The 25,948-nt window shown below is 65.2% G+C and overlaps 2 protein-coding genes across 6 annotated transcripts in view; both read right to left on the bottom strand.

Moving 5' to 3' along the window:
* Positions 1–1,336: 1,336 nt before the first annotated feature.
* Positions 1,337–22,535, bottom strand: FASN (fatty acid synthase). 3 transcript variants are annotated; one of them, XM_030923398.1, is made up of 43 exons: positions 22,520–22,535; positions 19,685–19,818; positions 18,758–18,910; positions 16,722–16,895; positions 16,343–16,543; positions 16,029–16,151; positions 15,837–15,952; positions 15,600–15,734; positions 14,381–14,843; positions 14,040–14,227; positions 13,541–13,730; positions 12,797–12,891; positions 12,435–12,569; positions 12,154–12,357; positions 11,946–12,061; positions 11,238–11,410; positions 10,973–11,164; positions 10,812–10,892; positions 10,543–10,719; positions 10,185–10,364; positions 9,911–10,114; positions 9,119–9,423; positions 8,353–8,742; positions 8,109–8,273; positions 7,855–7,976; positions 7,607–7,761; positions 7,322–7,525; positions 7,045–7,195; positions 6,786–6,964; positions 6,583–6,702; positions 6,340–6,462; positions 6,028–6,248; positions 5,737–5,938; positions 5,348–5,499; positions 5,167–5,258; positions 4,853–5,004; positions 4,505–4,747; positions 4,064–4,252; positions 3,596–3,826; positions 3,274–3,494; positions 3,044–3,142; positions 2,306–2,557; positions 1,337–2,236 (listed from the first exon to the last, which is right to left on the bottom strand). In XM_030923398.1, exons 2-43 carry the CDS (start codon positions 19,809–19,811, stop codon positions 2,099–2,101), a joined length of 7,533 nt encoding a protein of 2,510 aa, XP_030779258.1. In that variant the 5' UTR covers positions 19,812–19,818; positions 22,520–22,535; the 3' UTR covers positions 1,337–2,098. The 3 variants fall into 3 exon arrangements, with proteins under 3 accessions (XP_030779258.1, XP_010352653.2, XP_010352652.2); XM_010354351.2 differs by lacking the exon at positions 22,520–22,535 and adding an exon at positions 21,474–21,756; XM_010354350.2 differs by lacking the exon at positions 22,520–22,535 and adding an exon at positions 21,474–21,756 and having other exon boundaries at positions 19,685–19,813.
* A 2,088-nt stretch (positions 22,536–24,623) lies between these two features.
* CCDC57 (coiled-coil domain containing 57) overlaps positions 24,624–25,948 on the bottom strand; it is a 119,157-nt gene continuing 117,832 nt past the window's right edge. For all 3 annotated transcript variants that reach the window (XM_030923178.1, XM_030923174.1, XM_030923176.1), the window contains one exon: positions 24,624–25,026. In XM_030923178.1, the coding sequence (XP_030779038.1) occupies positions 24,842–25,026 (185 nt within the window). In that variant the 3' untranslated portion in view covers positions 24,624–24,841. The remainder of the gene's footprint in view (positions 25,027–25,948) is intronic.

The following is a 25,948-nucleotide window of genomic DNA, read 5'->3' as shown; positions in this document are numbered from 1 at the left end:
TTGCAACTTGGATGCACCCCAGGCACATCAGAGCCCGTCCTCCCCTGGCAGGAGCTGTGCCAGGAACGAGGCCCCTGGACACCACATTCTGGTGTTGATGAGCCGGGAGAAGTGGGGGGGTAACAAGAGCCCATGTGCTGGGCACTGCCCGCCTGCCCTGCAGGGCCTGAGGCTGTGGAGCTAAAGCAGTTGGGTTCTGAGGCCAGATCAGCCCTAGGCCACCCCCAGATAGGCCTGTGAGCCTCTGTCTTCCCTGGTGGCCCTGAGCCTGTGTGCATGGCTGGGGTGGAAGTTGCTGGAGGAGGGGTGGACAAAAGGAAGAGGGGGCCACGGCTGAAGGGAGCACCTGCCCAGTGTTGGGGGACTGCAGAAGGGGTGTGGCTGAGCCTCGCTCCAATGCCTGCTAGCTGTTCACACTCATGCCTGGATACTGCCCACCTGCAGCCGCTGCACCAGGCCCACCCCCCAACAGGCCCCTGGTATTCACTGTAGTCCTGGCCACCTGTGCCCATCTCACCCTCAGCCTGTCAGGCCTGGCCCACTACCCTGCCCTGGGAGATGGCCCCGGTGCCCTCCCCTGCCTCTCCAACACGGGCTCTCCCAGCCCCCACCCACCTCTGTGCCTTGGCATTCACTGGAAGGCCTCCTCTATGGGTGCGCTGTGCTTTCCAGGACCCCAGGCTGGCCTGTTCTGCCCGTTCCCGAAAACCAGTCTTGGCTCTCGCCTCCTGCCTCTACCCCAAGCTCATGTCTACCCAGTGCCCCCGCACAGCCACCCGTGGGGTGCTGCCCTTATGGGTCCTGGAGGCTGCGTCCACCCCACCCCTTGATGCTGGGGGTCCAGGTACCCAGGGCTCCCTGCTCCTTACTCCCTCCCAGCCTCTACTCCTTTGCCTAAACCCTAAATCTTCTGTGTCAGCCTGGCAGCCCGTGGCGCTACTGTGTTGGTGAGGCTGTGACAGCATCTTTGGCAGGGGCCAATGCCTACAATCTGCTGACTTCAAGCAAATACTATTCTCCACAATGGGCCTCTCCTCGTCAGCTGAAGCCAACTTCCCAATGTCTGCACCTCCTACACGTTTCTTACTGGTGCTGTTTCTTGGCCAGAACCTTGATATACCGCCAGTCCCAGTGCCTTCCAGGGAAACCCGGGGCTGCCATGCAGGCTCCTCTCACTCCCTGGCCCAGCCCCGGCTCTGGGACATGGCCTAGGGATGTGTGAGAACTGGGGATCAGAGGACAGAGGGCATCCCCTTCATGGCCCGTGACTGGGTGGGGCGGAGCTGGAGAGCTTGCAGCTGCCGGGTCAGGGAGGAGGGAAGAAAAGACGGCGGCAGAGATCACATGCGGTTTAATTGTGGGAGGCTGAGAGCAGCATTTTTACCAAATTGGTGTAAAAATGAAACGGGGTCCGGACGTGAACACTGACAGCTACAGTAAATTTCAAACCCAGCAGCAATTTGAATCATTTCTTAAAAAACAAACACAGACAAACAGCAAACACGGAGGTGGTGCCCGGCGCGGTCCGCAGGGTTGGAGGCCAGCCCTGCATCACGGGTGTGGCCAGGCACTGTGCCTGTGCAGGGACCCAGCTCCTGGGGACTGGCCCCCACGACCTCCCACGCAGCGGGCTGAGCCAAGGCCTGGCCAAGAGGGGGCTGCAGCCAGCAGGCTTGGGTGGCCACCCGTGCCCGCAGGGGACAGCGGAAATGGGGGCAGTGTGCGGGACCCACACACTGCCTGAGGAGTCTTTGCAGGGTGGACAGGCCTGGGGGTCTCTACCAGCAATGCAATAAATATGCAAATCCAAGCGCAGAAAGACCAAGCGCAGACCCACGGGCGCACGAGGCCCAGCCCGGTTCCTGCAGGCATCGCCGGCTCTTCACAGACCAGGAGTCTCCAAGTCGGCGGCTCTGGTGTCCCCGAGGTGCCGTGGGAGGCGGCGGGTGGGTGGGACATGCCTAACGCCTACGTCTAGCAGCCACGGAGGGCAGTGGCACTGGGCCGGGCAGGGTCCCACCGGCAGGACCCTTCCTGCCCTGTAGTGTGGCGGGGGGGTGGGGATGGCGGAGTGGCCTCGGTGGCGGGGGGCACGGGCCTAGCCTTCCCGCACGCTCACACGTGGCTCAGCCAGGGAGCTGTGGATGATGCTGACGATGGACTCCAGACCGCTGCCCTCCAGCAGCGTGCGGTGGTCACCCTCGATGACGTGGACAGACACTTTCCCGTCGCATACCTGCAGGGGATGCCATCAGCCGCTGCCCCACCCCACTCCCGCCCCATTCCCGTCAGGCCGCTTGCACACCTGGGAGAGGTTGTAGTCTGCGCCCAGGTCCTCGCCGTAGGCACCACCCGTCTTGGCGCGCAGCAGCATCACGTTGCCATGGTACTTGGCCTTGGGCGTGTACTGCTCAGCGGCGCGCAGCTTGTAGTAGAAGGACAGGGCCGCGAAGCTCAGCTCCTGGCGGTCCAGGCCCTGGTGGCTCTTGATGATCAGGTCCACGGCGGCTGCCACGCGCTCCTCCAGGCCCTTCAGTGGCAGCAGCGCCTCCAGCACCTGCGGGGTCGGGCTCTGAGCAGGTGCCAGCAGCACCCACAGCACCGTGCTGCGCCTGCGGGGTGGGCTTTTTTTTTTTTGAGACAGAGTTTTGTTCTTGTTGCCCAGGCTGGAGTGCAGTGGCACAATCACAATCTCGGCTCACCACAACTTCCACCTCCCGGGTTCAAGCGATTCTCCTGCCTCAGCCCAAGTAGCTGGGACTACAGGAGAGTGCCACCACGCCCAGCTAATTTTTGTATTTTTAGGAGAGAAGGGGTTTCTCCATGTTGGTCAGGCTGGTCTCGAACTCCCGACCTTAGGTGATCCGCCCGCCTCAGCCTCCCAAAGTGCCGGGATTACAGGCGTGAACCACCGCATCTGGCTGGGGTCGGCTATTAAAGGGGTGAAGCTGGGGGGCCTTTAACGCTCTTGGCGTCCCATCCCACCCTTCCTTTCCTGCCCAGTGCTCTGGGTCCGGCGGCCTCAAGGGTGTCCGGGACCAACCTTGTTGTGCTCCATGTCCGTGAACTGCTGCACGAAGAAGCATATGGCCTCCGTCTCGGCCTCAGCCTCACAGCCTGGGGTCAGCTTTGCCCGGTAGCTCTGAGAGAAAGGAGGGGCTGCTGAACAGATGGAAGGGGCGGAGCCTCCCAAGCGACCGTCCCCCAAAGCCAGGGCACAGGTCGGGAGCCCAGATGTTTGCCACAGGCCTCCAGGGCTGGCCTGGCTCTCACCTGGGTGTAGGCCAGTACGTAAGTGTGCGAACCATCGAACAGGAAAAGGCTGTTGTGGGTAGGGGCTGGGCTCTGCTGGGCCTGCAGCTGGGAGCACATTTCAAAGGCCACGCAGGCCCCATAGGAGTAGCCAGCCACGCGGTAGGGGCCCTCGGGCTGCACCTGCCTGATGCAGTCGATGTAGTAGGCAGCCAGGCTGTGGATGCTGTCGAGGGGTGCAGCTGCAACGGCAGTGCCAGGCACTCAGCATGTGCAGGTGGCAGTCACGGGCCCCGTGATGGCCAGCACTGACCACCGTGTCCAGAGGAGGGCCCGGGAGTACCTCGGGTGCACTGCAGGCCATAGGTGGGGATGCTGAGCCGGGAGGCCAGGCTGTGGAACACAGTGGTGGAGCCCTCGATTGGGTGCACCAGGAATAGGGGTCGCTCAGAGCTCTGCACTGAATTGAGCTGCATCAGGGTGGGGCCCTCGGGGTTCACCAGCAGGGAGCGCAGGTTCAGTTGAGTCTGCTGCCGGGTCAGACCGTCCTCCTTGGGCGTGGGGGATGCCAGCTCTGTGAAGACAGGGGCAAATGCCAGGCTGGTCTGGCTGCAGGGCCCTGGCACCCACGCAAGGACACAGACATGCACGCAAGTCCCCATGGTGCTATGTCTGGTGGGAGTCGGGGTGGAATGCTCAGAACGGCACCGTGATGAAGGGTGGGACGCCTGCTGGGACGTGGTCCAGACAGCAAGGAGGAAGGGCTGGGGCAGCCCCGGGATCCCACTCCCGCCTGGTCACCCGCACGCACCATTGGCCGCATCCGCCTTCAAGGACAGCTCCTGCAGTTTCCGGAGCGTTAGCTGCCGCACCTCGCGCATGGAGAGCACCAGGTTGAGCTTGTGCTCGAGCGTCTGGCGCACCTCCACGCTCATTAGCGAGTCCAGGCCCAGGTCCGCCAGTGAGCTGTCCAGGTTGACGGCAGCCAAGTCGCGGATGCCTGGAAGGGATGTGCTCGGTCAGCAATTCCGGGAGGGGCGTGGGGACGGCCTGGGTGGGGCAGGGTTGACATCCAGGGGTGTGCAGGCTGTGCATCTCCCAAAGCACCATCACCACAGTGACACCTGCGCCTGCACCCTGGCTCTGCGGATAGGAAAACTGAGGCACACAGGGCCATGACTGCTATGTTCATCCCAAGACCCTGATGCCAGCAGGGGAACCGCCTGGCAGGGCTCCTGCTGGCAGCGCTCACCCAGGATGTGTGCCACGGCCTTCACCAGGTCCTGCTCGCCGTCCCTGTCCCTGTAGGCCGCAGCCTTCTCAGCCAGCACGAAACTGCTCAGGACCATGTGGGGCTGGTTCAGGAAGAGGTCCAGCACCTCCAGGCAGGAGGCCACACGCTGGGGCAGCGTGCCACCGATGACTGTGGCGTTGATGTTCACTGTGTCCGCCAAAATGCCCACATCGCCGATGGCGCCCCACTGCACGGCCAAGCCTGTGGGCAAGGGGGCAGGTGGGCAGGGCTGTGGGGAGAAGATGGGGGTGGGGAGTGGCCACTGGGGGGGTGTGGGCAGGGCCAAGGGGAGAGGGTGGGACCCACCTGGGAGGCCTTCGTGTCGGCGTTTCTCGCAGATGCGCTCCATGGCAGAGTTGGCAAAGCCATAGTTGCTCTGTCCGGCGTTGCCGCGCCCGGAGCTCACAGAGGAGAAGACCACAAAGTAGTCCAGCTCAGGGCACGCCTCCCGGGTCACCCTGTGGGCATGCGTGTCACTCCCCATCGGCGGGCACTCCCAGGAACCCCCAACCTCCCATCCCCAGGAAAGGCCAGAGAGGGCTGTCAACGAACCACCTTGGCTCCCACAGCCCTGAGCCCAGACCCCAGCAGAGGCGGGAGCAGGGCTGCGCGGTGCCCACCTGTCCAGGTTCAGGGTGCCACTGTACTTGGGCTTGCAGACGTCCTGGAAGAACTCCGGGGTCTGGTTCTCCAGCATGGCGTCTCTCAAGACCTGGAGGAGGCATCCTTAGCACTCCCTGCGGCTCCAGGGCCTCACCCACCCACCCAGGGCCCTGCCTTGGTCTCGGAGCTTCCCCTCACCATGGTTAGGTTGAAGATGCCGCCAACAGGCCCGAGCTGCGCCGCCTCGGCGATGAGGCCCCGGGCCCCCTCCAGAGAACTGATATTGCTGGTGGACACCAGCACCTGCACGCCCTGGCGCCTCCACTGGCGGACCTGCTTGGCCTGGTAGCCTGCGGGACACAGGACTGTGAGATTGACCAGGCCAGGGTACACAGTCTCTTCCTCACATGCCAGGCTGGGGAAGTGGGGAGCAGCTGCAGAGCCCCGTCCAGCAAGCCCCCGCCAAGATGGAGGGGAACAGACCCCACGCGCCGTGACAGCCCATGATGGTGGGCTGCAGAGAAGGACTCAGGGGCCCGGGGCTGCACCTGGCCCAGGCTGGTCCACAGGCACCCCTGCTGACTCACCTGTCCGGACCCCGGAGCGAGAGGTCAACACAAGCTTCTGTGCCCCACGCTGGATCAGCCACTGCGCCAACTCCAGGCCGAGGCCACCCAGACCTCCAGCGATGATGTAGCTCTTGTAGGCCGGGCAGAAGGTCTTGGAAATGGCCGACATCAGCGTGGGTTTGGCCCCCTTCAGCACTGCCTCCGGCTCCTCCGCAAGCACCTGCATCCGGGCAGCAACACCCACTGGCTCAGGCACTGCCTGGGGACCAGAGCCTGGGATGCGCGAGGCGCCGGGACTCCTCCCCTCACCTGCACGAGGACTTTGCCGATGTGCTTCCCCTGGGCCATGTAGCGGAAGGCGTCCTCCACCTGGGCCCCAGGGAACACTGTGCACTTGAGGGGCTGTACCACCCCCTCCCGGATGCCGGCCTGCAGGAGCGCCGCCACCTCCTGCCATTCAGCACTGCCCTCCAAAAGCGCATCCAGTAGGATCCCGTGGAATGTCACGTTCTTCAGGAAGATGGCCATGCCTGTGGGCAGGGGACGTGCTCACCCAGGGCCTTCCACACATCCACCCACACCCATCCATGCCCACCCCCGCCCAGGTCCTGCTGGCCTCACCAAGTGGGTGGTTCTGAGAAAGGTCGAATTTGCCAATTTCCAGGAAGCGACCGTGCTGAGCCAAGCACCTCACGCTGGCCTGCAGCTTCTCTTCCGCCAAGGAGTTCAGGACCAGGTCAACACCTAAGGGGCCAGAGGGGCCCAACAGTCACACCCACTGCAGGCCCAGCCACTGCAGCCCAACGGGCCTGACCCTTCTTCTTCCTGGGCAGGAGACAGGTGGGGGCTGTGGGGGCTGCTCACCCTTCCCGCCCGTGTGCCGCAGGACATGCTGCTCGAACGATGTGTCCCGGGAGTTGGCGAAGCTGGTGCTGTCCAGCTGGGGGAACCTGGCCTGGAGGTACGCCCGCTTCTCGGACGACCCTGGTGGGGAAAGGAGGTGCCGCTGGTGAACCGGGGTGGTGGAGCCGGGAGGGCGGCGACCGGCTCTGGGGGCAGGGCCTTACCCACGGTGGTGAAGACGCGGCAGCCTAGACTAAGGGCGATGGCGATGGCGGCCTGGCCCACGCCACCGGAGCCCGAGTGGATAAGCACTGTCTCCCCAGGGCGCACCCGCCCGCGCACCACCAGCGAGTAGTAGGCTGTGCAGTAGACGACGGGCACTGAGGCCGCCTCCTCCAGGGTCCTGGGGATGCAGCAGGTGGGTCAGTGCAGGCCTGGCCACCACCCACTTGGGGCCCAGGCTCACACCCTGGATACACTCACCAGTTGGATGGCACGTCCCAGAGAAAGTCTGGTGACAGCAGGACAGAGGTGGCCAGGCCCTCGGCGGGCACCAATCCCATCACACGCTTGCCAGTGGGGTCTCGGCCTGAGAACTCCATGCCTAGCAGGTTGTCCTGGGAGGCCCACTTCCCTGGGGGAGACGGCACTGAGCCTCCTACTGCCCACCCTTCCCTCCCAAGGGGCTTCTAGGCAGGTCCTGGCTGGTGGGGTCTGTTCCCCGGTCCAGTCCACTCCCACGGCCCCATGCCACCCATACCTGGAATGGCCTCAGGGGACAGCTTGCCGGTGGCCAGCATGATGTCGCGGAAGTTGAGGGAGGCGTAGTAGACCGTGCAGAGCTGGGCGCCGGGGCGGGAGGGCTGGGCATGGCGCAGGGAGGAGCAGACCCAGCGGATGGAGGACAGGTCCCCCCTGGTGAGGGTGGTCACAAAGGCGTGTGCTGTCGGCTCCTCAGGCTTGTCTAGGGAAACAGGAGGTGGGGCTACTGCGGGGCCTGCAGGCGCAGTCTCCCGGGAGGGGCAGGGCAGTGTGGGGGGCTCACCCTCCTCCAGCAGGAAGTGGCGGAAGGCCCCCCAAGCCCCGTCGCGGTAGACGTTCATCACCAGGTCTCCCTGCAACACCTTTTGCAGCTCTGCGGAGCCCGGGTCCACCTCCGGGACGCGAGAGGCGCTGCTGAGGTTGGAGAGCAGCACGCACCTGGGGGCAGAGGCAGTGAGCTCAGGCTGGGGAGGGGGAGGCGAGTGGGGAAGGGGAAGGGGAAGGGGAAGGGGAGAGGGGCCGTGCTCCTACCGGAGGCGGTGCCCGCCGGGCTCTTGGCGGAGACAGTTGACCAAGCCCACCACGCCCGAGGTGGCACAGTTGACGGCCTTCAGCCACACGGGCCGGGAGGAGTCTTCGTCAGCCAGGATGCCCTGCGGCAGGACAGGGACGGTCAGGCCGCACTCTGCAAGCAGGGCAGTGGGCGGGGCCTGGAAGTGGGGCGGGGCCGGACAGTGGGCGGGCCTGGAAGTGGGGCGGGGCCTGGAAGCGGGGCGGGGCCTGACCTTCAGCGACTCCACCCAGCAGAAGCTGGTGTCGTCCACTGGCAGGAAGATGGGGCTGTCCTGCGGGGCGGGCCGGCGGCACAGGAAGAGTGCAGACCCGTAGAAGGACTTCTTCAGGCCCACCAGGCGCAGCGACACACTGGAGAAGAGGCTCTCCCACGCGTCCTGTGGGGGCGGCGGTCAGCACCTTGCCGGCCTGGTCCTCACCCGGCCCCCACCCCGTCCCCCTGCCCGGTGGCCGCACCTGGCTCAGGATGCCCTGGCCATACTGAGGTTCAGCGGAGGTGAGGAAGGCCACGGTCTCCCCGAGGGGGTGCCCCCGGAGCAGTGTGTGCAGCAGCAGGAAGCCCCCTTCTCTCAGGGTAGCCACCATGTTGCTGAGAGCTGAGGCCGGGTCCCCAAGGGCAGCCACAGCACAGTTGCACACCAGGAGGTCAGTGCTGCCCAGGGAGCTGGGGGCAGGGTCCGCAGGGTCCCACTGGCCCTGGGCAATGTCGTGCTGCTGCAGCTCGGCCTCGGCAGCCTTCAGGGCCTGAGGGTGGCGATCGGTGGCCGTGTAGCTCAGCTGCAGCAGGGGCTGGGTGCCAAGCAGGCCTGGGATGCGGGAATACAGGTGACCGTGGCCAGCCAGCACCTGAAGGGGGTAAATTCTGGAATCAGCCCGGCACCAGGCCGGTGACCCTGAGCTGGGGCTGGGCAAAATGTCTATGAGACCACAGTCTGGCAGAAAAGCTTCCCCGTCAACCCGATGATGGTGCCAGCCGCGGGCACGCACAGATGTCACTGGTCTTATCCCCGGGGTCCTGCCTAGAGCACACCTCTTGGAGCCCACGGGCCCTCCACGGTGGCTGTGTGGACTGCACAGGACACCTGCACAGAACCACACAGGCAGCTGGGTGGCCCCTCCCACTGCCCAGGGCCTCCCCGAGTCTGTGTCTCCTTCTGTGACTGACGTTGGGGTGGGTCGCACGACGTTCAGGGCAGGGGCCTGGCTGCCAGGAGGCACCCACCTCCACCACCTTCATCTTCCGGCTGGGCATGTTCTCCACGGCAGTGTCCAGGCAGGCCCTGAGCGCTGGGGAGTCCAGAAGGCCGCTGAGCAGAGGGTCCTCTGGCAGCTCGGGCCTCTTCTGGGCCAGCACCTGCGCTAGCTCCAGCTGCAGGTTCCCGTTGAGCTGAAGCCTGCATGCAGCCGACAGCAGCTGGGGCAGTCCCTGCTGTGGGGGGTCCTGGGGGACCTGGGCCCCGTCCAGTCCGGGCACCACCATTCTCAGCCCCTGCTGGGTCACCTTGGTCTGCAGTGCCTGCACCAGTCCTAGGGAGGGAGGGAGGCAGGCCTGCTGTTCCCAAAGCCCCAGGGCATCTGCCTGGCATGGGCTCTCAGACCCACTCTGTCCTTCTGAGGCCAACACCCAGCTCTGCCTACAGGATGAGAAATAGCTGAGGGATGAGGAGGGGGCTGCCCGCCATTGTGACGTTGACTCCTGAACACCGTGGACACAGTGAGGGGCCGCATTCAGCTGCAGGGGCTACTCTGCCTAGCCAAGGTGTGACCTGGGGCTGAATCTGTCATCTTTGTCCCCAAGACCCCCTTCAAGACTGAGGAACAGTGACCAGGGACAAAGAAGACTGGGGGCCGGGGAGGGAGGGAGGCTGCCGTCATGAGCTCTGGCCGGAGGGTTGGGCTGGGGTTGCTGACTCCGAAGGGGGCCCCGTGGAGAGGCGAGTCTGGGGTCAACATGAAAGGGAAGCAATCGCTCCCCATCGCCGGGGTGTCCGAAGTCGGCAGGGCCGGGCCTCACCTTTGCACAGCTGCAGCTCCTTCTGCAGGGCGGCGCGCTCAGACAGGCACCCCTCCTCCACGTGCGGCGTGAAGCAAAACTTCTCCAGGATGGGCACCTGCAGGTCCTGCTGCCGCCGCGGGGCCGACTCAGTGTGGACACGGGACATGTGGACGCCTCCGGCCACCGTGATGCTCAGCCACCTGCTCACCACCACGTCAGCCACTGTGGGGACAGCCGGGTGAGTGTGGCATTGTTGGCTGGGGGCACTGGGTTGGGGTCGGGGCGGGGCTACCTTGGGCGTTGTCCTGCAGCGTGTATAGCTTCTGCCTATGGGTGGCAGGGTCGATGTGGATGGCGGTGATGCGGGTGGGCAGGTGCAGGCTGCGCTTGGCCAAGCCCAGGATGGATATCTGCAGCATGGCGTCCAGGAAGCTCACCCAGTTGTCCTTCCACAGCAGCCTCCCCGAGTCACCTGCACACAGGGCCTGGTTGGTGCTGTGGAACTCCCAGGTCCCTGGGGCCACCTCCCAGAGCCCGCCGGGCCCCTCTGCTCCCTCCCAGGCTGCATGCCCAGCCGTGGGTGCCCTCTGTGGCCCCCACAATGGCGACCGCCCTCCCCGGTGGCTTGGGCAGCAGCAGTCAGTACCCACCTTCCAGGCGGGCCTCCAGGATGCCATGGAAGTGAGGGCCATAGTCGTAGCCACGCAGACGCAGCTCCTTGTAAACCTCAGCCTGGGTCAGGAAAAGGGGCTCCTCGGGGCTGGGGGTGGGACTTTCCGGGTGGTTGAAGAGCTTGGGGTCAGGGTCCTCCCACTGGTACACCTTCCCTGCAGGCAGGCAGGTGTGCAAAAACCTGAAGACGGGTGGCATGGCCAGCGGGCACAGCCCCCGCAGCTCCCGCGCCACCAGCCCTGCTTACCACTCACTATCAGGTTGCCGTTCTGTGACACCTCAAAGGCGCGGGAGGCCTCCAGGAGCCGTACTTCCAGGGACACGGTCCCTGCAGAGCAGAAGAGTCAGAGGTCAGAGGGCAGCACCTGCCCCCAGCTGCCCCCGCCTCGGTCCTGGGGTGCCCCTCACCAGTCTTGGGCAGGATGGTGGCCTGGTGTAGCACCACGTCCTCAAACACCACAGGCAGCTGCTCCACGGCCAGGCCCAGGGCCCGGGCCAGCGTCTTCCACACTATGCACAGGTAGCCAGTGGCGGGGAAGATGCATCGGCCGTCGATGGTGTGATCCACCAGGTAGTGGTCGGGAGACTCGGGGCTGGTGTCTGCAGGAGGGCACAGGCCTCAGCACTGGTGTGGGGAGGGAAGAGCTTGCCCACCCGCTGGGCCCCTGCTCACCAATGTTGTAGATGGCGGCCGAGGGGGAACCAGAGCCGTTGGGGAAATCCTCGGCAGCCGGCACGTCCCAGGCCAGGCTGTGGTCCCATTTGATGAGTGGGGAGATGAGGGGGGTTCCTCGGGGAGCTGGGAACTCCACAGGCGGGAACAAGGCATTGGGGTTGGCGTCGATGCTGTGGAGAAGGGAGGCACAGGCGGCACATCCGTCACCGGGGTCCAGGGGCTCTGGGTTCAGCCGACCCACTCCCTGCGGTGGACCATCCAGGGCTGCTCTCACCAGCCTGGGTCAGCGAGGGTCCCGCAGCCCTGCTCACCCACCCCACGCCGTCGACTGCAGGAGATAAGGCCCAGGATGGGAAGGGACCCACCCTGAGAGGTGCAGCCACCCCACGCCGTCGACTGCAGGAGGTAAGGCCCGGGATGGGAAGGGACCCACCCTGAGAGGTGCAGCCTGCCGACGCCGTCGACTGCAGGAGATAAGGCCCGGGATGGGAAGGGACCCACCCTGAGAGGTGCACCCACCCCACGCCGTCGACTGCAGGAGGTAAGGCCCGGGATGGGAAGGGACCCACCCTGAGAGGTGCAGCCACCCCACGCCGTCGACTGCAGGAGGTAAGGCCCGGGATGGGAAGGGACCCACCCTGAGAGGTGCAGCCACCCCACGCCGTCGACTGCAGGAGGTAAGGCCCGGGATGGGAAGGGACCCACCCTGAGAGGTGCAGCCTGCCGATGCCGGTGAGGAAGAACTCCAGGTTGTCTCTGTGATCCTTTTTCATCAGGGGGATGATGGTGCAGCCCGGCTTCAGGCCACGCTTCAGGACAGCCTGGGGGCGGCAGGGCGCGTGGGCTCCCTTGGTGCTCAGCCGAGGTGCCTGTCCCAGGCTCCTGGCGCCCGCTGCCCCCAGGCTGGGCCTACCTGCAGCAGGGCATGGGGTGCGATCTCCAGCACCACTGCGTGCTCAGGCACGTGCCACAGGGCCTCCTGGAACAGCACAGGGCTCACCAGGTTGTTGACATTGTACTCAGCGGAGGACGTGCGTGCCAGGCTGCTGTGCCACTGGGCCTCAGGGATGGAGGTGCTGAGCCAGCGGGCTGAACGTGGCTTCGGCTCCCGGATCACCTGCATGAGGGGCCAGGTCAGTGCTGGGTCATGGGCGCCCCGGCCCGCCCCGCGCCCCCTAGGCCGTGTCAGCACACCTTCTTGAGCGCCTGCAGTAGTGGGGGTGCGATGGCCTCCATGAAGTAGGAGTGGAAGGCCATACCGCCGGTCCGAACCTCCTTGGCAAACACACCCTCCTTCCTCAGCTGCTCCATGAACTCAAACACAGAGGCCTGGGCATTATGGGAGCCTGGATGAGCATCCTGGCCGGGCACCCACCTCAGGCTCAGGGAGGTAGAGGGAACCAAGAGGGAACGGGCAAGGGACCTGGGGACAAGCCTGCCCCATGCCCCAGGCCTGTCAGAACCTCACAGGGCATAGACCATGGCCGCATGTCCCTGCCAGACTTGCAGTGGCAGGCGCAGGGGACAGAGGAACCCGACTGGGCCGCAGCACCCACCTGAGGTCCCGAGATGGTGACTGTGTCCTTGGAGTTGTGGCAGGCGGGCACCACGCCCGGGGGGCAGCGCTGTTTACACTCCTCCCAGGACAAGCCTATGGCAGAGCCAGCCTCAGAAGCTTAGTGTGGGGACCGAGCCGCTCCCAGCCACCCACCTACCCAGGACACTGCCTGCAGCTGGGGGCAGTAATGACAGGCGTGGTAATGGCAGCCTTGGAGCCTTCATGAGAAACGTTCACCCCCTGCTGTGTTTGACCCGTGGGTGGAGGCGTCATTACAGAGCTGCCAGGGGCAGCTCCTGGGAGCCCAGTCCCAGATGGTGGCCCCCTCAGTCCTCTGCAATCCCAGTTCTTTCCAAGCCCTGCCCACATGTGGCCCACGGGGCTCAGAGATGGGTGTCAACGGAGGGCACCAGTCTGAGGGAACCCTGGCGACCTGTGTGTTGGCTTCACCAAAGCCCCTGGGTTCTTACTATGCTGGGGCTGTGTCCCAGGGGGCTCCACGCAGGCCTGATGCCCATGGGCATGTGCCTAGGCCCAAGGCTGCCAGGTGTGGGGCCACTGGGACAGCTGCACGGGGACTTGCGCCCGGCTGTGTCTGAGCTGGGTGTCCCCAGGCCAGCGGGGGCCACTCTATCCTACAGGGGCCAGGCCAGGGCTGCAGGTGAGGACCCCACGCCGAGAGGTCAGCCTCCTTTCTTGGAGGTGCTGGGGGCCCCCCCCGGGAGACCTCGGGGACACCTACCCACGGCTGCCATGGCGCCCAGTGGGAGATGCGCTTCTTTGATGCATTGGCCCCTCCAGTAGGCAGCGAGGACAGCCTCCTCCTGGGACAGGCAGCCGTCAGCGTAGCCACAGGCCACCTCCCCCAGAGAGTGGCCAACGATGCCATCTGGTCTCAGCCCCATGCAGCTCAGCAGGTCTATGAGACCTATCTGGGGTAGAAACAGGACACTCGCGTCGCAACCTCCAGCAGGTGCAGCGGTTGGGGGCGGCCCCCGGCCCCACTGGGCCATCTCCACCCCCTGCCACATCGACCCTCCCAGGTCTCTTGGTAGGAAAGAAGCCCCTATGGCCCCACTGAGACCCCTCCCCGTCCCCGCTCCGGTCCTACCCCCAGCATAAGGCTCTGCCCAGCAAAGAGGCTGTCAGGGTCCTGACTGGAGACTGCAGCTCCCGGGCTCCAGGGAAAGCCAGAGCCCCGGGCTGGCGTTGCACACACACACTGGCAGGCTTGGTCCTACCTGGATGGCAGTCAGGCTCACGAAGGAGTGGACGATGTCATCAAAGGTGCTCTCGTCCGTGCTCAGAAGCAGCTGTGACACCTTCAGGCCGAACGGCTTCACAGCCTCATCGGAGCGCAGGATGGAGTCTCGGAAGTGGTCCAGGCGCATGAGGCTCAGCCCCATCCCGCGCCACTGCGTGCCCATCCCTGTCCCAGAGAGCACGTCACGAGGCTTAGTGCCGTCCCACACCACTGGGTGCCCATCCCTGTCCCAGAGAGCACCTCAGGGGACCACCAGCTCCAGCTTGCCTGCCCTCTCCCCAGGGAAGGGACCACCTTGGGGACAGAGTGTGGGCTCACCAGAGCAGATGAACCAGAGTGGGCGGTTGCCAGCGGGCACCTGCTGCACCTCTGGGTCACCCTGCTCGCCACCCAGCACGGCATAGCCACGGAAGGGCATGGCCGTGGTGGGGACGGCCGCGATGTCGTTCAGCATGCTCAGGAAAGCCAGCTCCTGGCTGTGCTGGAGGCCCTGCTCCAGCAGCTCCTGCACAGCCTCAGGGGTGCGTCCACTAGCCCGCAGCAGACGGGGCAGGCTGGCGTGTGGGGCGGGTGCTGGGGGTGGCTGCGTGTGGGGCCTCAGGATGACGTGCACATTGGAGCCCCCAAAGCCAAAGGAGTTGATGCCCACGTTGCCACCACGGACGGGCAGGGGCTGGGCCACCACTTGCAGCCGCCCATCCAACAGCGCTGGGATCTCAGGGTGGGGGCTGTGGAAGTGCAGGTTGGGGGCCCAGAGCCCGTGCTCCAGGGACAGCAGCACCTGTGGGGGTACATGGTGGGTGGGCAGCCGCCCCACTCCCTGCACTGCTGCCTGAGCTGGGGGCAGGCACCTCCCTGAGACTCTCATGTGGGGCCAGGGTTCCAGGGCCCTCTCCGACACACTTCCTGTCCCCAACCTAATCCTGCCATGGCACAGGGGTCCGATGACTGAGCCGCCATGGCCCTGCCCTCAGCTTGGTCCAAGACCTCCCCTTTGGGACTTGCTGCCTCCCAGCCTGATGTGGCCCCTCGAAAGCCTGGCTGTGGCCTGAACACTAAGGCCCCATTGGTCCAGATGGTGCATCTCAGAGGCTGCAGAGGGCCTGAGTGACTGCGGGTGTCGGGGCTCCTGTGCCTGGTCTCTGAAGAGCCACAGGCCTCTGTTAGTGGGTCAGGAAGCTGTAGACACAGGTGGGCGACACGGGAGACCCTGATGCTGCAGCCGACCCCCCCCAGGCCTGCTCCTGTCTCGCTCTTCCAACCCAAGTGGCTCCTCCAGCTCGGCTCTGTGTCTGGCAGGCACTCGGCAGGACATAAGACCCCCCAGGAAAGATCCAGCGAGCCTGGCTATGAGCTCTCCCTGCCATCAGCATTAGTGCCTCTGCTCAGACCCGAAGCATGACCCGGGGGACAGGCATTCCTGGTGGGCAAGCCCCTGCCTCCACTTGGCAAACAGGAAGCAGCAGTGCTCAGCGATGGCGCAGCCCAGTCCCAGGGAGCAGGGGCCTGAGGGTCCCCCAAGCCCAGCTCCACCTACCTTGGCCAAGGCTGCCAGCCCCGAGACTGGCTCCGGGTGCCCCATGTTGGACTTGGTGGAGCCAATGAGCAGTGGCTCCTGGCGGGTGGCGCACAGGGCTCGGGTGATGCCATTCAGCTCCTGGGGGTCACCCACCTGTGGGAAACATGGGGGGGTCAGGGGCTCTGGCCAGGCCACCTCTCCAGGCGTGGGCACGGGTTACGGTCATGGGGTGGTGAGTTGGCGGGGGCACATCACCTTGGTGCCTGTGCCGTGGGCTTCGATGTACTCAAATGACTCAGGGGCCACTCCAGCCGACTGGTACAAGGAACGGATGAGCTGCTCCTGGGCCTCTCCAGAGGGGAAGGTCACGCCTGCGGAGGGCTCAGCTCAGTGCTGCGGCCCCAGCCCCGGCTCCCACCTGCCCCCAGGCACCCCGGCAGAGCCCACCTTGCTCCTTGCAGCCATCTGTATTGGTGCCAGCATTCAGGATGGTGGCGTATACCCGCCGGGCCAGGGACTTCTTGGTCAGCAGGACGGCCACCACACCCTCCGAGCGGCAGTACCCGTTCCCTGGGTGGAGCAGCACCTCAGGCCCCGCGCTCAGCCCCACACTGGCCCTCACCCCACCAGGAGGAGCTCTGGGGTGTGGCGTGGGTGTTTCGGTGGGGGGTCCCAGGAGCTGGCAGGATCCTGCACAGCATGGGGCGGGTGCAGGAGGCCATCCTGTGCCACTGTCCTGGCTGCCCCGGCCGCACACTCACCCTCTGCGTCGAAGGCCTTGCAGGTGCCCTCGGGGCTCAGCATCCCCAGCCGCAGGAACTGCACAGAGGTGTTGGGCTTCAGCAGGACATTGATGCCCCCCACGATGGCAGCAGGGCATTGCCCGCTGGAGATGGCCTGGTAGGCGCTCTGCAGGGCCACCATGCTGGAGGAGCAGGCCGTGTCCAGGGCGATGCTGGGCCCTGCAAGGAAGGACGCTACGGCTCAGGTGGGGCTGCGAGCACAGGAGACCCCTGGGCATACCTCCCGCCACCAGGCTGGACACATGCTACACGGAGTGAGCCCACACCACGTGGTTTCTGCTCAGCACGTGGGGACCTGAAGGCCACCCACCATTGCAGGAGGCTGGGCAGGACCCACCTTTGAAGTCGAAGAAGAAGGAGAGCCGGTTGGCCATCATGGCTCGCTGGCAGCCCACCATGCTGTAGCCCACGAGCGTCTCAGGGTCTCGGCTCAGGGCCTCCGAGGCCTCAGAGCCGCTCACGCCCACCCAAACGCCAGTGTGTGTCCCTCGGAGTGAAGCTGGGTTGATGCCTGCCACAAACAGTGGTCAAGACCCCGTGGCTGGGTCCCACAGTGCAGCCTGCCCACCCACCCAGCTCTGGGGTGAAGGTCCTATCTCAGCCTCACTGGCTTGGGGTGGGGGGGCCATCCCAGTGGGACCCTGGAAGGGGCCTAAGGAGGGTGAGGTGTGCTGTAGAGGGGCCGGAGCAGAGCCTGTGGGCAGCAGCCAGCCCAGGTGAGGCCTGGAACAAGAACCAGGTCACAGAGAGAACGAGCCGGAAGGGGCGGGCGGGCCCAGGGGAGGGCACCAGGCGCGGCCAGAGTGGCTCCGGGAAGGACAGAGGGCTGCATTGTCCCTAGGCGACGCCTTTGGCCCCTGGTGTCACCGGCAAGCTCTGATGAGCCCGTTGGCCAGTGGCCTCTCCAGCACCAAGGGCAGCCTGCGCCAGGACAGGCCGTGATAAGGAGCCAAGGAGACAAAGCCCAAGTGTCCAAGCTCAGAAAGGAGAGAGGATCACTGGCCACCCCCGGGCAGCAGAACCTCAGTCTCGGGGTGGGGCCTGGCAGCAGGAAGGGCGCAGGGGAAGGGCCTCTGCCTCTCAGCCAGTAGGACCCCTCCTCGCCCCTGGTGGGCTGGCTCTGCCCGAGGGTGGGTGGGTGTGTGAAACGCTCACGCCCAAGGGCAGCCAGGGGCTCAGCCTCCATCAGGAGGTCCTTCTCCACCCAGGGAGGGAGCTCCTGAACCTTAAGAAACGGCGTGGCCGGGCGCAGTGGCTCACGCCTGTAATCCCAGCACTTTGGGAACCCGAGGCGGGTGGATCACAAGGTCAGGAGATGGAGACCATCCTGCCCAACGTGGTGAAACCCCATCTCTACTAAAAATACAAAAATGAGCCAGGCATGGTGGCACACGCATGTAATCCCAGCTACTTGGGAGGCTGAGGTAGGAGAATGGCATGAACCCGGGAGGCGGAGGTTGCAGTGAGCTGAGATCATACCACTGCACTCCAGCCTAGGTGACACAGTGAAACCCTGTCTTAGAAATGAATAAACAAATAAATAAATATAAATAAAAAAGAAATAGGCCAGGCGTGGTGGCTCAAGCCTGTAATCCCAGCACTTTGGGAAGCAGAGACGGGCGGATCACGAGGTCAGGAGATCGAGACCATCCTGGGTAACACGGTGAAACCCCGTCTCTACTGAAAAATACAAAACACTAGCCGGGCGAGGAGGCGGGCGCCTGTAGTTCCAGCTACGCGGGAGGCTGAGGCAGGAGAATGGCGTGAACCCGGGAGGCGGAGCTTGCAGTGAGTTGAGATCCGGCCACTGCACTCCAGCCCAGCGACAGAGCAAGATTCCGTCTCAAAAAAAAAAATAATAATAATAATAATAATAATAAAAAAAATGGCGTTGCGCTTGTCTGAGGTCACGTGCCAGCCAGAGCGTGGGCCAGGCTGGCGGGATGGGGTGGGAATGCCTGGGGTTGGGGAACGTGGGCAGGGTGGTGGGGAGGATGGGAGGGGAGAGACAGCAGGGCCAGTGCTACCCGCTGCTTGGCTGGTGGGGTGGGGGCCCAGGGGACCCCCAAGAACCTCCTGCTCTGCCTCTCATCACTCCAGCCCCTGCCCCTGCCCCAGCACCAGCCAGACATCGGGAGTGAGGAAACTGGTACACCCAGGTCAGGCACACCCATGGCACCTCTGGGTGCAGTTGTGAAACCCTGGCCTATACCGTGGCCCACACCTCCCTGAGCCCGTTGGCCAGGGGCACAGCCAGGGAGGGCAGGTGGTGCCAGCACCTGGTTCTACCAGAACCAAGAAGAGAGAGAGCACTGCCTATTCCACACGAGCAGCAGGAGCCCTCGGCACAGCAGTCTCGAATGCCCGACCCACCTGCGTCCACGATGGCCTCATAGGTGACTTCCAGCAGCAGCCGCAGCTGAGGGTCCATGGTGTGTGCCTGCTTGGGGTGGACTCCAAAGAAGGAAGCATCGAACCTAGACAGGTCCTTCAGTTTGCCGGACCGTCGGGGCAGTCCATAGAGCCCTGCGGGACAGGCATGTGTTTAAATCTCTGACTGACGCTGCCCGAAGATGGGGGCTCTGTGGGGTCCCTAGAGGGACCATGGTGGAATTAAGGACTCTCTGCTATGCCTGGGAGACCCAAACAATGGAGCAGGCTCCCCAGGAGGGGAAGACCGTGGCCCCAAAGCGGGGACTGGTACGACCAGGTCTGTTGCACAAGACCCAAGCCCCAATCCAGAGATGGGCCCCAGAACAGAAAGAGCTTGGTGGGAGTGAGGCTGGGGGACCCTCTGCCTGGCTGGCGCCTCAGCTTCACCATGCTGACTCACAGCTTGTCCGTCAGGTAGAGCTGCTCTGTGGAAGAGCCTACTGGGCGTGGGGGAGTTGGACCAGCCTCCCGGAGTGCACCTGGTATGCAGCCTGCCAGCTCAGGACACAGGCGGGGGCAGCCTGGCTGGAAGGGTTCTGGCCCCCCACCTGCCCCCTGCATGGGTGACAGTCCCCAGCCCGTGACCCATCCTCTGAGCTTGGCTCCTCCATAACAAGCAGGTGGGCCCTGCCTGGGCTGGCCCCTGGCCTTGCAGCTCTTAGGGGAGCCTCCTGGGCACATTTTCTAGGCCATTCTGGTGCAACGTCCAGGAAGGAGGCTGCAGCTTGGACTCGCCCATGGGTGACCAGTGGCTCTGCAGCTGGGACCAGGCTCAGGCCAGTGCCTGGGTGGTGAGGACACAGTGCAGCAGGGAGGCTGGTGTGGGGACTTCCCACCCCAGGCACGGGGAGCCCCGCAGCCACATACCCGCCTTCCAGCGACGGTCATCGTCCGTAACCATGTCCACGCCGCCGATGAGGTTGTCCCAGAACTCCTGCAAGTTCTCCGACTCCGGCAGCTTCCCGGACATACCGGCAATCACCACCTCCTCCATGGCTGCTCTGCAGGGCGGGCCATGTGAGTGCCCCACACATCCCAGCCACAACACCCCGTTAGCCTCGGCACCCAGAATGGGTGGACAACCATGGGGCCAAGTGCCACCCTGAGGGTCCATGCGGGCCCTGGCCCCTGTGGCTCCCTTCCTCATGTGGCCAGTTCCTGGGCCCTGACCCCACTCTCGCTGGGAGGGGCTGTGTGCTCTGGGAACAGGCCCACCTCTGGGTCCTGACCCATTCAGTTTCGGGTATTGGCTAGGGGACCCCACTGGGGCCCTGCTGCCCTGGCCTCCCCAGGAGTTAGTAGTTTCTGCGCCTGTGTCGGCTTCCACTCAGCTGAGCCTAAGCCCTCCAAGGCTCCTGGAGCTCGCCTCAGGCCATTCCTAGGGGCGTCCGGGGGCTCACAGTAAGGGGCAGGCAGGCCACCCGAGATGGGGACAAGGCCCCAGGTGGCCAGCCTAAGAGGCATCAAGGAAATGGAGAGGCAGGGTTCCAAAGCCGGGCATGGAGGTGGCAGACAGCCCTACGGGGGGTACTCAGCACCCATGCCCACCCGTGCTGGGGCGGAGGCCCGCTGTCCAGGCCAGCCCAAGAGTCACCAGGGCTGGGGAGGGACGAAATGGGGATAGGCCTGTGCTCTGTGCGAAAAGTGGCCCCTGCCCCACTGTGGACCAACCCAGCCAGTCCAACCCCTCCAGCAGGGTCCAACCTGGAGAACCACTCCCGGCCAGGACACGCAGATGTTGCCTGGCACCCCTCAGCTGCGCGGGTGAACCCAGACTCCTGCTTGCCTCCCCATACCGACCCAGAACACAGCAGGCCGTCCCTGAGGCCCGGGTCCCTAAGACCCCGAACGGGTGCCCAGGCCGCCGGCTCCTCATCCACAATGGGGGCTGGTGCAGCCCTGGGGAAGAGGCGGAGGCCAGCGCTGGTCTGGCTACTTGCACGAGGCCCCAGGGCCTGATGTGCGGGCCACCCCTTGGCAGCGCGGCCTCCCTCGGGCCGACCCGGCAGGGAGGCGGCCGCCTTCCCACCCACCACGATTCACAGAGGCTTGGCTGCCCCGGGCCGGCTCCAGGCCCGCACGCTGGGTCCTCGCCGCTTGCTATTCAGGCGGGGTCGACGGCCAGGCAGGGGGTGGGGACACCGCCGCGCGCCCGGCCTCCCTTCGCCCCGGGCGGGGGCTGCTCGGGACCCCTGCGCTTCGTCCGGGCGGCGCCACGTGATGGGGAGGCCGCCCCGGCGCCCACTCCCTTCCTCCCTCGCGGCGTTCCCTTCGGGCTGGGCCTCGGCTACGGGGCGGCCCCGGGAGGAGGATGCGGCGGACAGGGCCCGGTGGCGCCTTTGTGGGCGCGGGGAGGCCGAGCTGGGGGCTCCTCCTGGCCCTCCAGGGTCCGCGGCCTCCCCCCCGGGAAGCGAAGGCGGCTGTTGGCGGCGCTCCCCGGCGTCCTTCCCCCGCCATCCGCCCACCTGCTCCGCGGGGCCCCGGGCGCTTCCGAAGGGGCTCAAACACCGAAACCCAGGCAGGCCGTGGAGGCGACCCCTGGATACGGGGCCAGGCCATGCGCGCCCTGAGGGCGGAGGATGAGGAGCCGGGCCGCCCGCGGGACCCCGGCCCCGACCACGACCCGCGCCCCGGCCCCAGCGCCGGCTGCTCGTACCTGGTGAGGGCGCGGGCGGCGATGCGGGCGGCGGAGAGCGAGGCTAGAGCGCGGCGGAGCGGGAGGCTGAAGCGCGGCGGAGCGGGAGGCCGGGGCCGCTGCCGTCTCTCTGGCTCCCTCTAGGCCGGCGCCGACGCTATTTAAACAGCGGCCATCCCCGGGCGGCCACGCCACATGGGCTGACAGCTTGGCTGCGCCGCCCAGGCCAATGAGCGTCGGGGCTGCGCCCCGGGACCCGGCGCGCCGCCGCCGGTGGGGTGATGCCCGTGCGCGCCGCCGCCCGAGCCGGGACCCTGCGCGAGAACGCGCCGGGGGTGGGGCTGGGCCTGGGGGGTGCCGGGGGCGGGGCGGGCGGGAAACCACCGCCCCCCGACTTCCGCCTCCCGCCTCGCGGGCCCGGACGAGCACGCGGCTGTGACCGAGCCCGCGGCGCGCCTCCGACCCCCGTGTTCGCCGGCGCCACGTGTGCGGGATGGGAATGCTTGGGCCACACTGGGAACTACACCGCGGCCACACCGGGTGTCCAGCCGACCGCGGCGGGGCGCTCGGACCCAGAGGCGCGCGGAAGCACGGACGGACCCGTCTGCCCGCATCTCGGCCGCCGAGTCCACGCAGCCGTCGCTACCCGCGCGGAGTAGGCTGAGGGCGTGGCGCGGCGGCAGCAGCAACCAATAGGGTGCCAGGGGCGTTCGCGCCGGCCCAATGGCGGCGCGCGGGTGGGCGTTGCTAGGCGATAAGGTGATGGGCGGGCGGCGGGGCGGTACCGGATGCCGCGCTGGCCGCTGCGCGAGTTCGGTCGTTGACCCCGGCCGCGGGCACCCGGGCCGGGGTTACTGCCGGTCATCTCAGCGCCTCCCGGGATTTCCTCGCGGGGCCGGCGGGGAACCCAGACGGACGCCAACCCACCCGACGGCCCCTCCTTGGCAGCCTCCCGGGGATGGGGATGAGGCGCAGGGCCGAACGGGCGAGCGCACTCCAGGCCGCTGGAGCTCAGCGGAGGGGAAGGGCGCGGCCACGTGGCCAGCGGGGTCGACCGGGACACCCACCTGGTGTAGTGCGAACAAAGGGAGCCGCTGCCCCGCTTCCCTGGGCGAAGGCTGCGAGTTTTACAGGGCGTGCCCACGGGTGGGGGCTCAGCCCGGCCCTCGCGCGTTCTCTCCCTCCCGAGTGATTTCCCTCCTCGAATGGTTGCCAGCTCGGCGGCCTGAGCCCTGAAGCGCGCCCTCCCTTTTCTGACAGCCTCGCGCCTGCGGGGCCACGCACCCCACGAGGGGCAAGCGGGCCTTGTGAGGCCACAGGTGTCCCTGGCTGCATGTCCTACTTTGTGGGCTCAGGAAGCCCGGGCCGCTGAAGGGGAACCGGAGACTGGGGCCCTGGCCCCTCTGCAGGTGCGCGGTCTCCTCCCTTTCCTGAGAGCAGGCCTGAGGGCCACGCGGCCACTCCACGCGTCTTTTCCCTTCTGGGTCTGTGGTTCACGCACGGTGGGACGGAGGGTCAAGGAAGGACAAGGGGAGACAGGGCCGGGGCTGGCTCCGCACTGCTGTCCCCACTGCAGGGGTTCTTCTGATTCAGGGTGAGGCCCTGTGTCAGCCTCAGGCATGCAGGCACACAGCTCCGGCTCTCCATGCTCCAAACCTCCCAGGTGGCCCTGGAGGCTGCCAGTGCTGGTGGTCAGTGGCCAGCAGGGCCCTGCTCTCTGCAGCCTGTCGGGGGCTGGGCCAGCTACAGGGGAGCCCTGGCTGGCTCCCAAGGAGGTTGGAGACTCGTCCAGCACCCTGAGGGCTTCTACAGAAAGTGAGCGGCAGCGGCTGGGCTTGGTGGCTCACGCCTGTAATTCCAACACTTTGGGAGGCCAAGGCGGGCAGATCACAAGGTCAAGAGTTCTAGACCAGCCTGGCCAATATAGTGAAACCCCATCTCTACTAAAAATACAAACATTAGCCCGGTGCGGTGGCGCGTGCCTGTAGTCCCAGCTACTGGGGAGGCTGAGGCTGGAGAATAGCTTGAACCCAAGAGGCAGAGGTTGTGTGGGAGACCACAGAGCACTGAGAGTCCCCCAGCCCATCCCCAACTCCGTCTGTGGATTCCCATGAAGCAAGGGAGGGACGCTAACTTCAAACGCCTGTGCAGCAGCGACTCCTGCCCTGGGGACCACAGCCTGTCTATGTGGTGTGATCTCTGCTTGTCACGTTTATCCAGCCTGCACACCTTTGAGCTAGGCCAGCCGATGGCACTGTCTGTATTTTACACGGGTGTAAACCGAAGCTGCAAAGGTCCCATGATTTGCCAAGGCAGCACGGCAGGTTAGGGCTGGGAGCAGCGTTCTCCCATCATCTTCCCAGAGAAGCTGTCTGCCCGGTTCAGAAAGGTGGCCCGGGGTATATGGCAAGGCCTGTCACTTCGCCTAGCGGGGTACCGGCTGCCTCCACCCCTGCACTCTGCTGCTGCCTCCACCCCGGCACTCTGCTGTGGGCAGAGTGTGACCAGGCCTGGGTGCCAGGCAGGGGGCGGGGGTGGGGGGACACAGGCAGGGCTTTGGAGGAGTGGAGGTGGGACATGAACCCCCGACAAGTCACCCTCCTGCCGGTGCTGGTTGCAGGGCACTGTGTCCGTGTGGAGGACATGCAAGGACTCTTGGAATTGCTTTTTGGCGGGGTAGTATGGTGTGTTCTGGGCAGACGGGCATCAGTTTACATGTGTGTTTCTCGTCCTTGCAGGTACCTGGCCCTGGGCACTCAGGTGACAGGGACATTTTGCTGTTATCCTTTGTGGGGGTGGGCGTGGAAGGCCCAGCAGTGACCGCTGTCCTGGGTTGGCCTCCACCCTGTCAGCGCCTGACATGCGCACCCCAACCTGCCTGACGCCCAGGTGCCCACCTGGCTTCCAGGGGTCACTTTGGCCAGGTTCACTGGTATCCAAGGCTCTCACTCCTTCTGGGAGGGCCCCTCCCATGGCACTCTCAGGAGACACTTGCTCTGTGGGTGGGCTTTCTGCTCTGACCCCTACCCGCTACCAGGCTCTGAGGAAGAGGACACGCTGCCCCTGACACCACCGGTGTGCAGGTGGCTGTGGGTGGTGACAAGGCAGGCCAGGCTCTGGCACAAGCACTTGATACTGCATTTCCCAAGTAGGACAGATAAACAACGCTATGGCCAAGCAGACGCCCCAGGGAAGAACCTGGTTTTAATGGGCCCGGCGCTCAGGGAGGCCTTCGGTCAGCAGGGTCGCCTCAGCAGCATTTGGGAGCCTGTCCTGCAGCTCCCTGCCTCCACCCTGCACGCTGCGCCCACACACCCGCAACACGGAGGTGAAAGCGCAGGCACCATGTGGAAGCCCTGAGGGGGGTGGGGCAGGGCGGGTGGAGGAAGTCAGTCCTTAATGTTGTAGTTACGGATCTTGGGGCACCTCTGGCAGCCTTTAACTTTTGCAGGATGAGACCGGGAGGCTCCTGTGGGCTTGGCCTTTGCCTGGGCTGCCGTCTTCATCCCTGGGGTGGCAATGCCTGCCTGCATCTTGACGGGGCTCCTGTCGACTGCTGGAGGAGCCGGGAGCTCTATTAGGTGAAGAGAAACGAGAAGAAAACAGCATGCGTCAGGAGGGGCAGGAGGCTGTGCTCGCATGTACTGCACATGTGCAGTGCTTCTGTGTCCCCGGCCAGCAGGGGCCCTGTGACCCTTGGCCTGGCTGTCCTCCAGGAGTCCATGAAGGCCAAAGGATCCTCCTGGAGTGACCAGAGAGCCATGGCCTTGCCTTGCTCAGTGGGTCCTGCTTGGCAGGGCCTGGGCCTGCCCCTCCACTGGACACCTGGATATCTGGCTCTGAAAATGGTCCTGCCATGGCCATTGCGTAATGGGTCCCAGGAGGGGGCGGGGTGCTGCAGTAAATGGTTGACTGGAAGCCTCTCCTCCCGGGCCGCCCCGGGTGTCCCTACCCTCTGAGACACACCCCCTGCCCCCGCCCCCTCGATGGGCCAGCAGCGCCAGGCTTTCGAGGCCAAAGGAAAGGCTGCGCTAGTGGGTACCATGTGGCCGGGCACAGGCCAAGGGCCCAGGAGTGGGCCACACACAGAGGTTGGGGCCTAAATGCCAGGTAGCCCTTCCAAAGCATCAGCTGAGACCGTCTTCGCAGAGGGGTATTTAGGGGGTCTATATCTGGCCAGTTTTTCTCTATTTTTCATTTTTTGAATTAAGAATGTAGGTTTTTTTTTTTTTTTTTTTTTTGGTAAAGCAGCAGCAAAATGTTATTAAAAATCCATGGCAAGGGCCCAGCGCTGTTGCTCATGCCTATAATCCCAGCAGTTTGGGAGACCAAAAAGGGCGGATCACCTGATGTCAGGAGTTCAAGACTAGCCTGGCCAACATGGCGCAACCCCGTCTCTATCAAAAATACAAAAAATTAGCTGGGTGTGGTGGTGGGCACCTGTAATCCCAGCTACTGAGGAGGCTGAGGCAGGAGAGTCACTTGAACCCAGGAGG

This window comes from Rhinopithecus roxellana, chromosome 19 (genome assembly GCF_007565055.1).
Source record: "Rhinopithecus roxellana isolate Shanxi Qingling chromosome 19, ASM756505v1, whole genome shotgun sequence".
In the NCBI taxonomy this organism is placed as follows: domain Eukaryota; kingdom Metazoa; phylum Chordata; class Mammalia; order Primates; family Cercopithecidae; genus Rhinopithecus; species Rhinopithecus roxellana.
The sequence above is the reverse complement of the archived record's forward strand: the minus strand, read 5'-3'. Positions and strand labels throughout refer to the sequence as shown.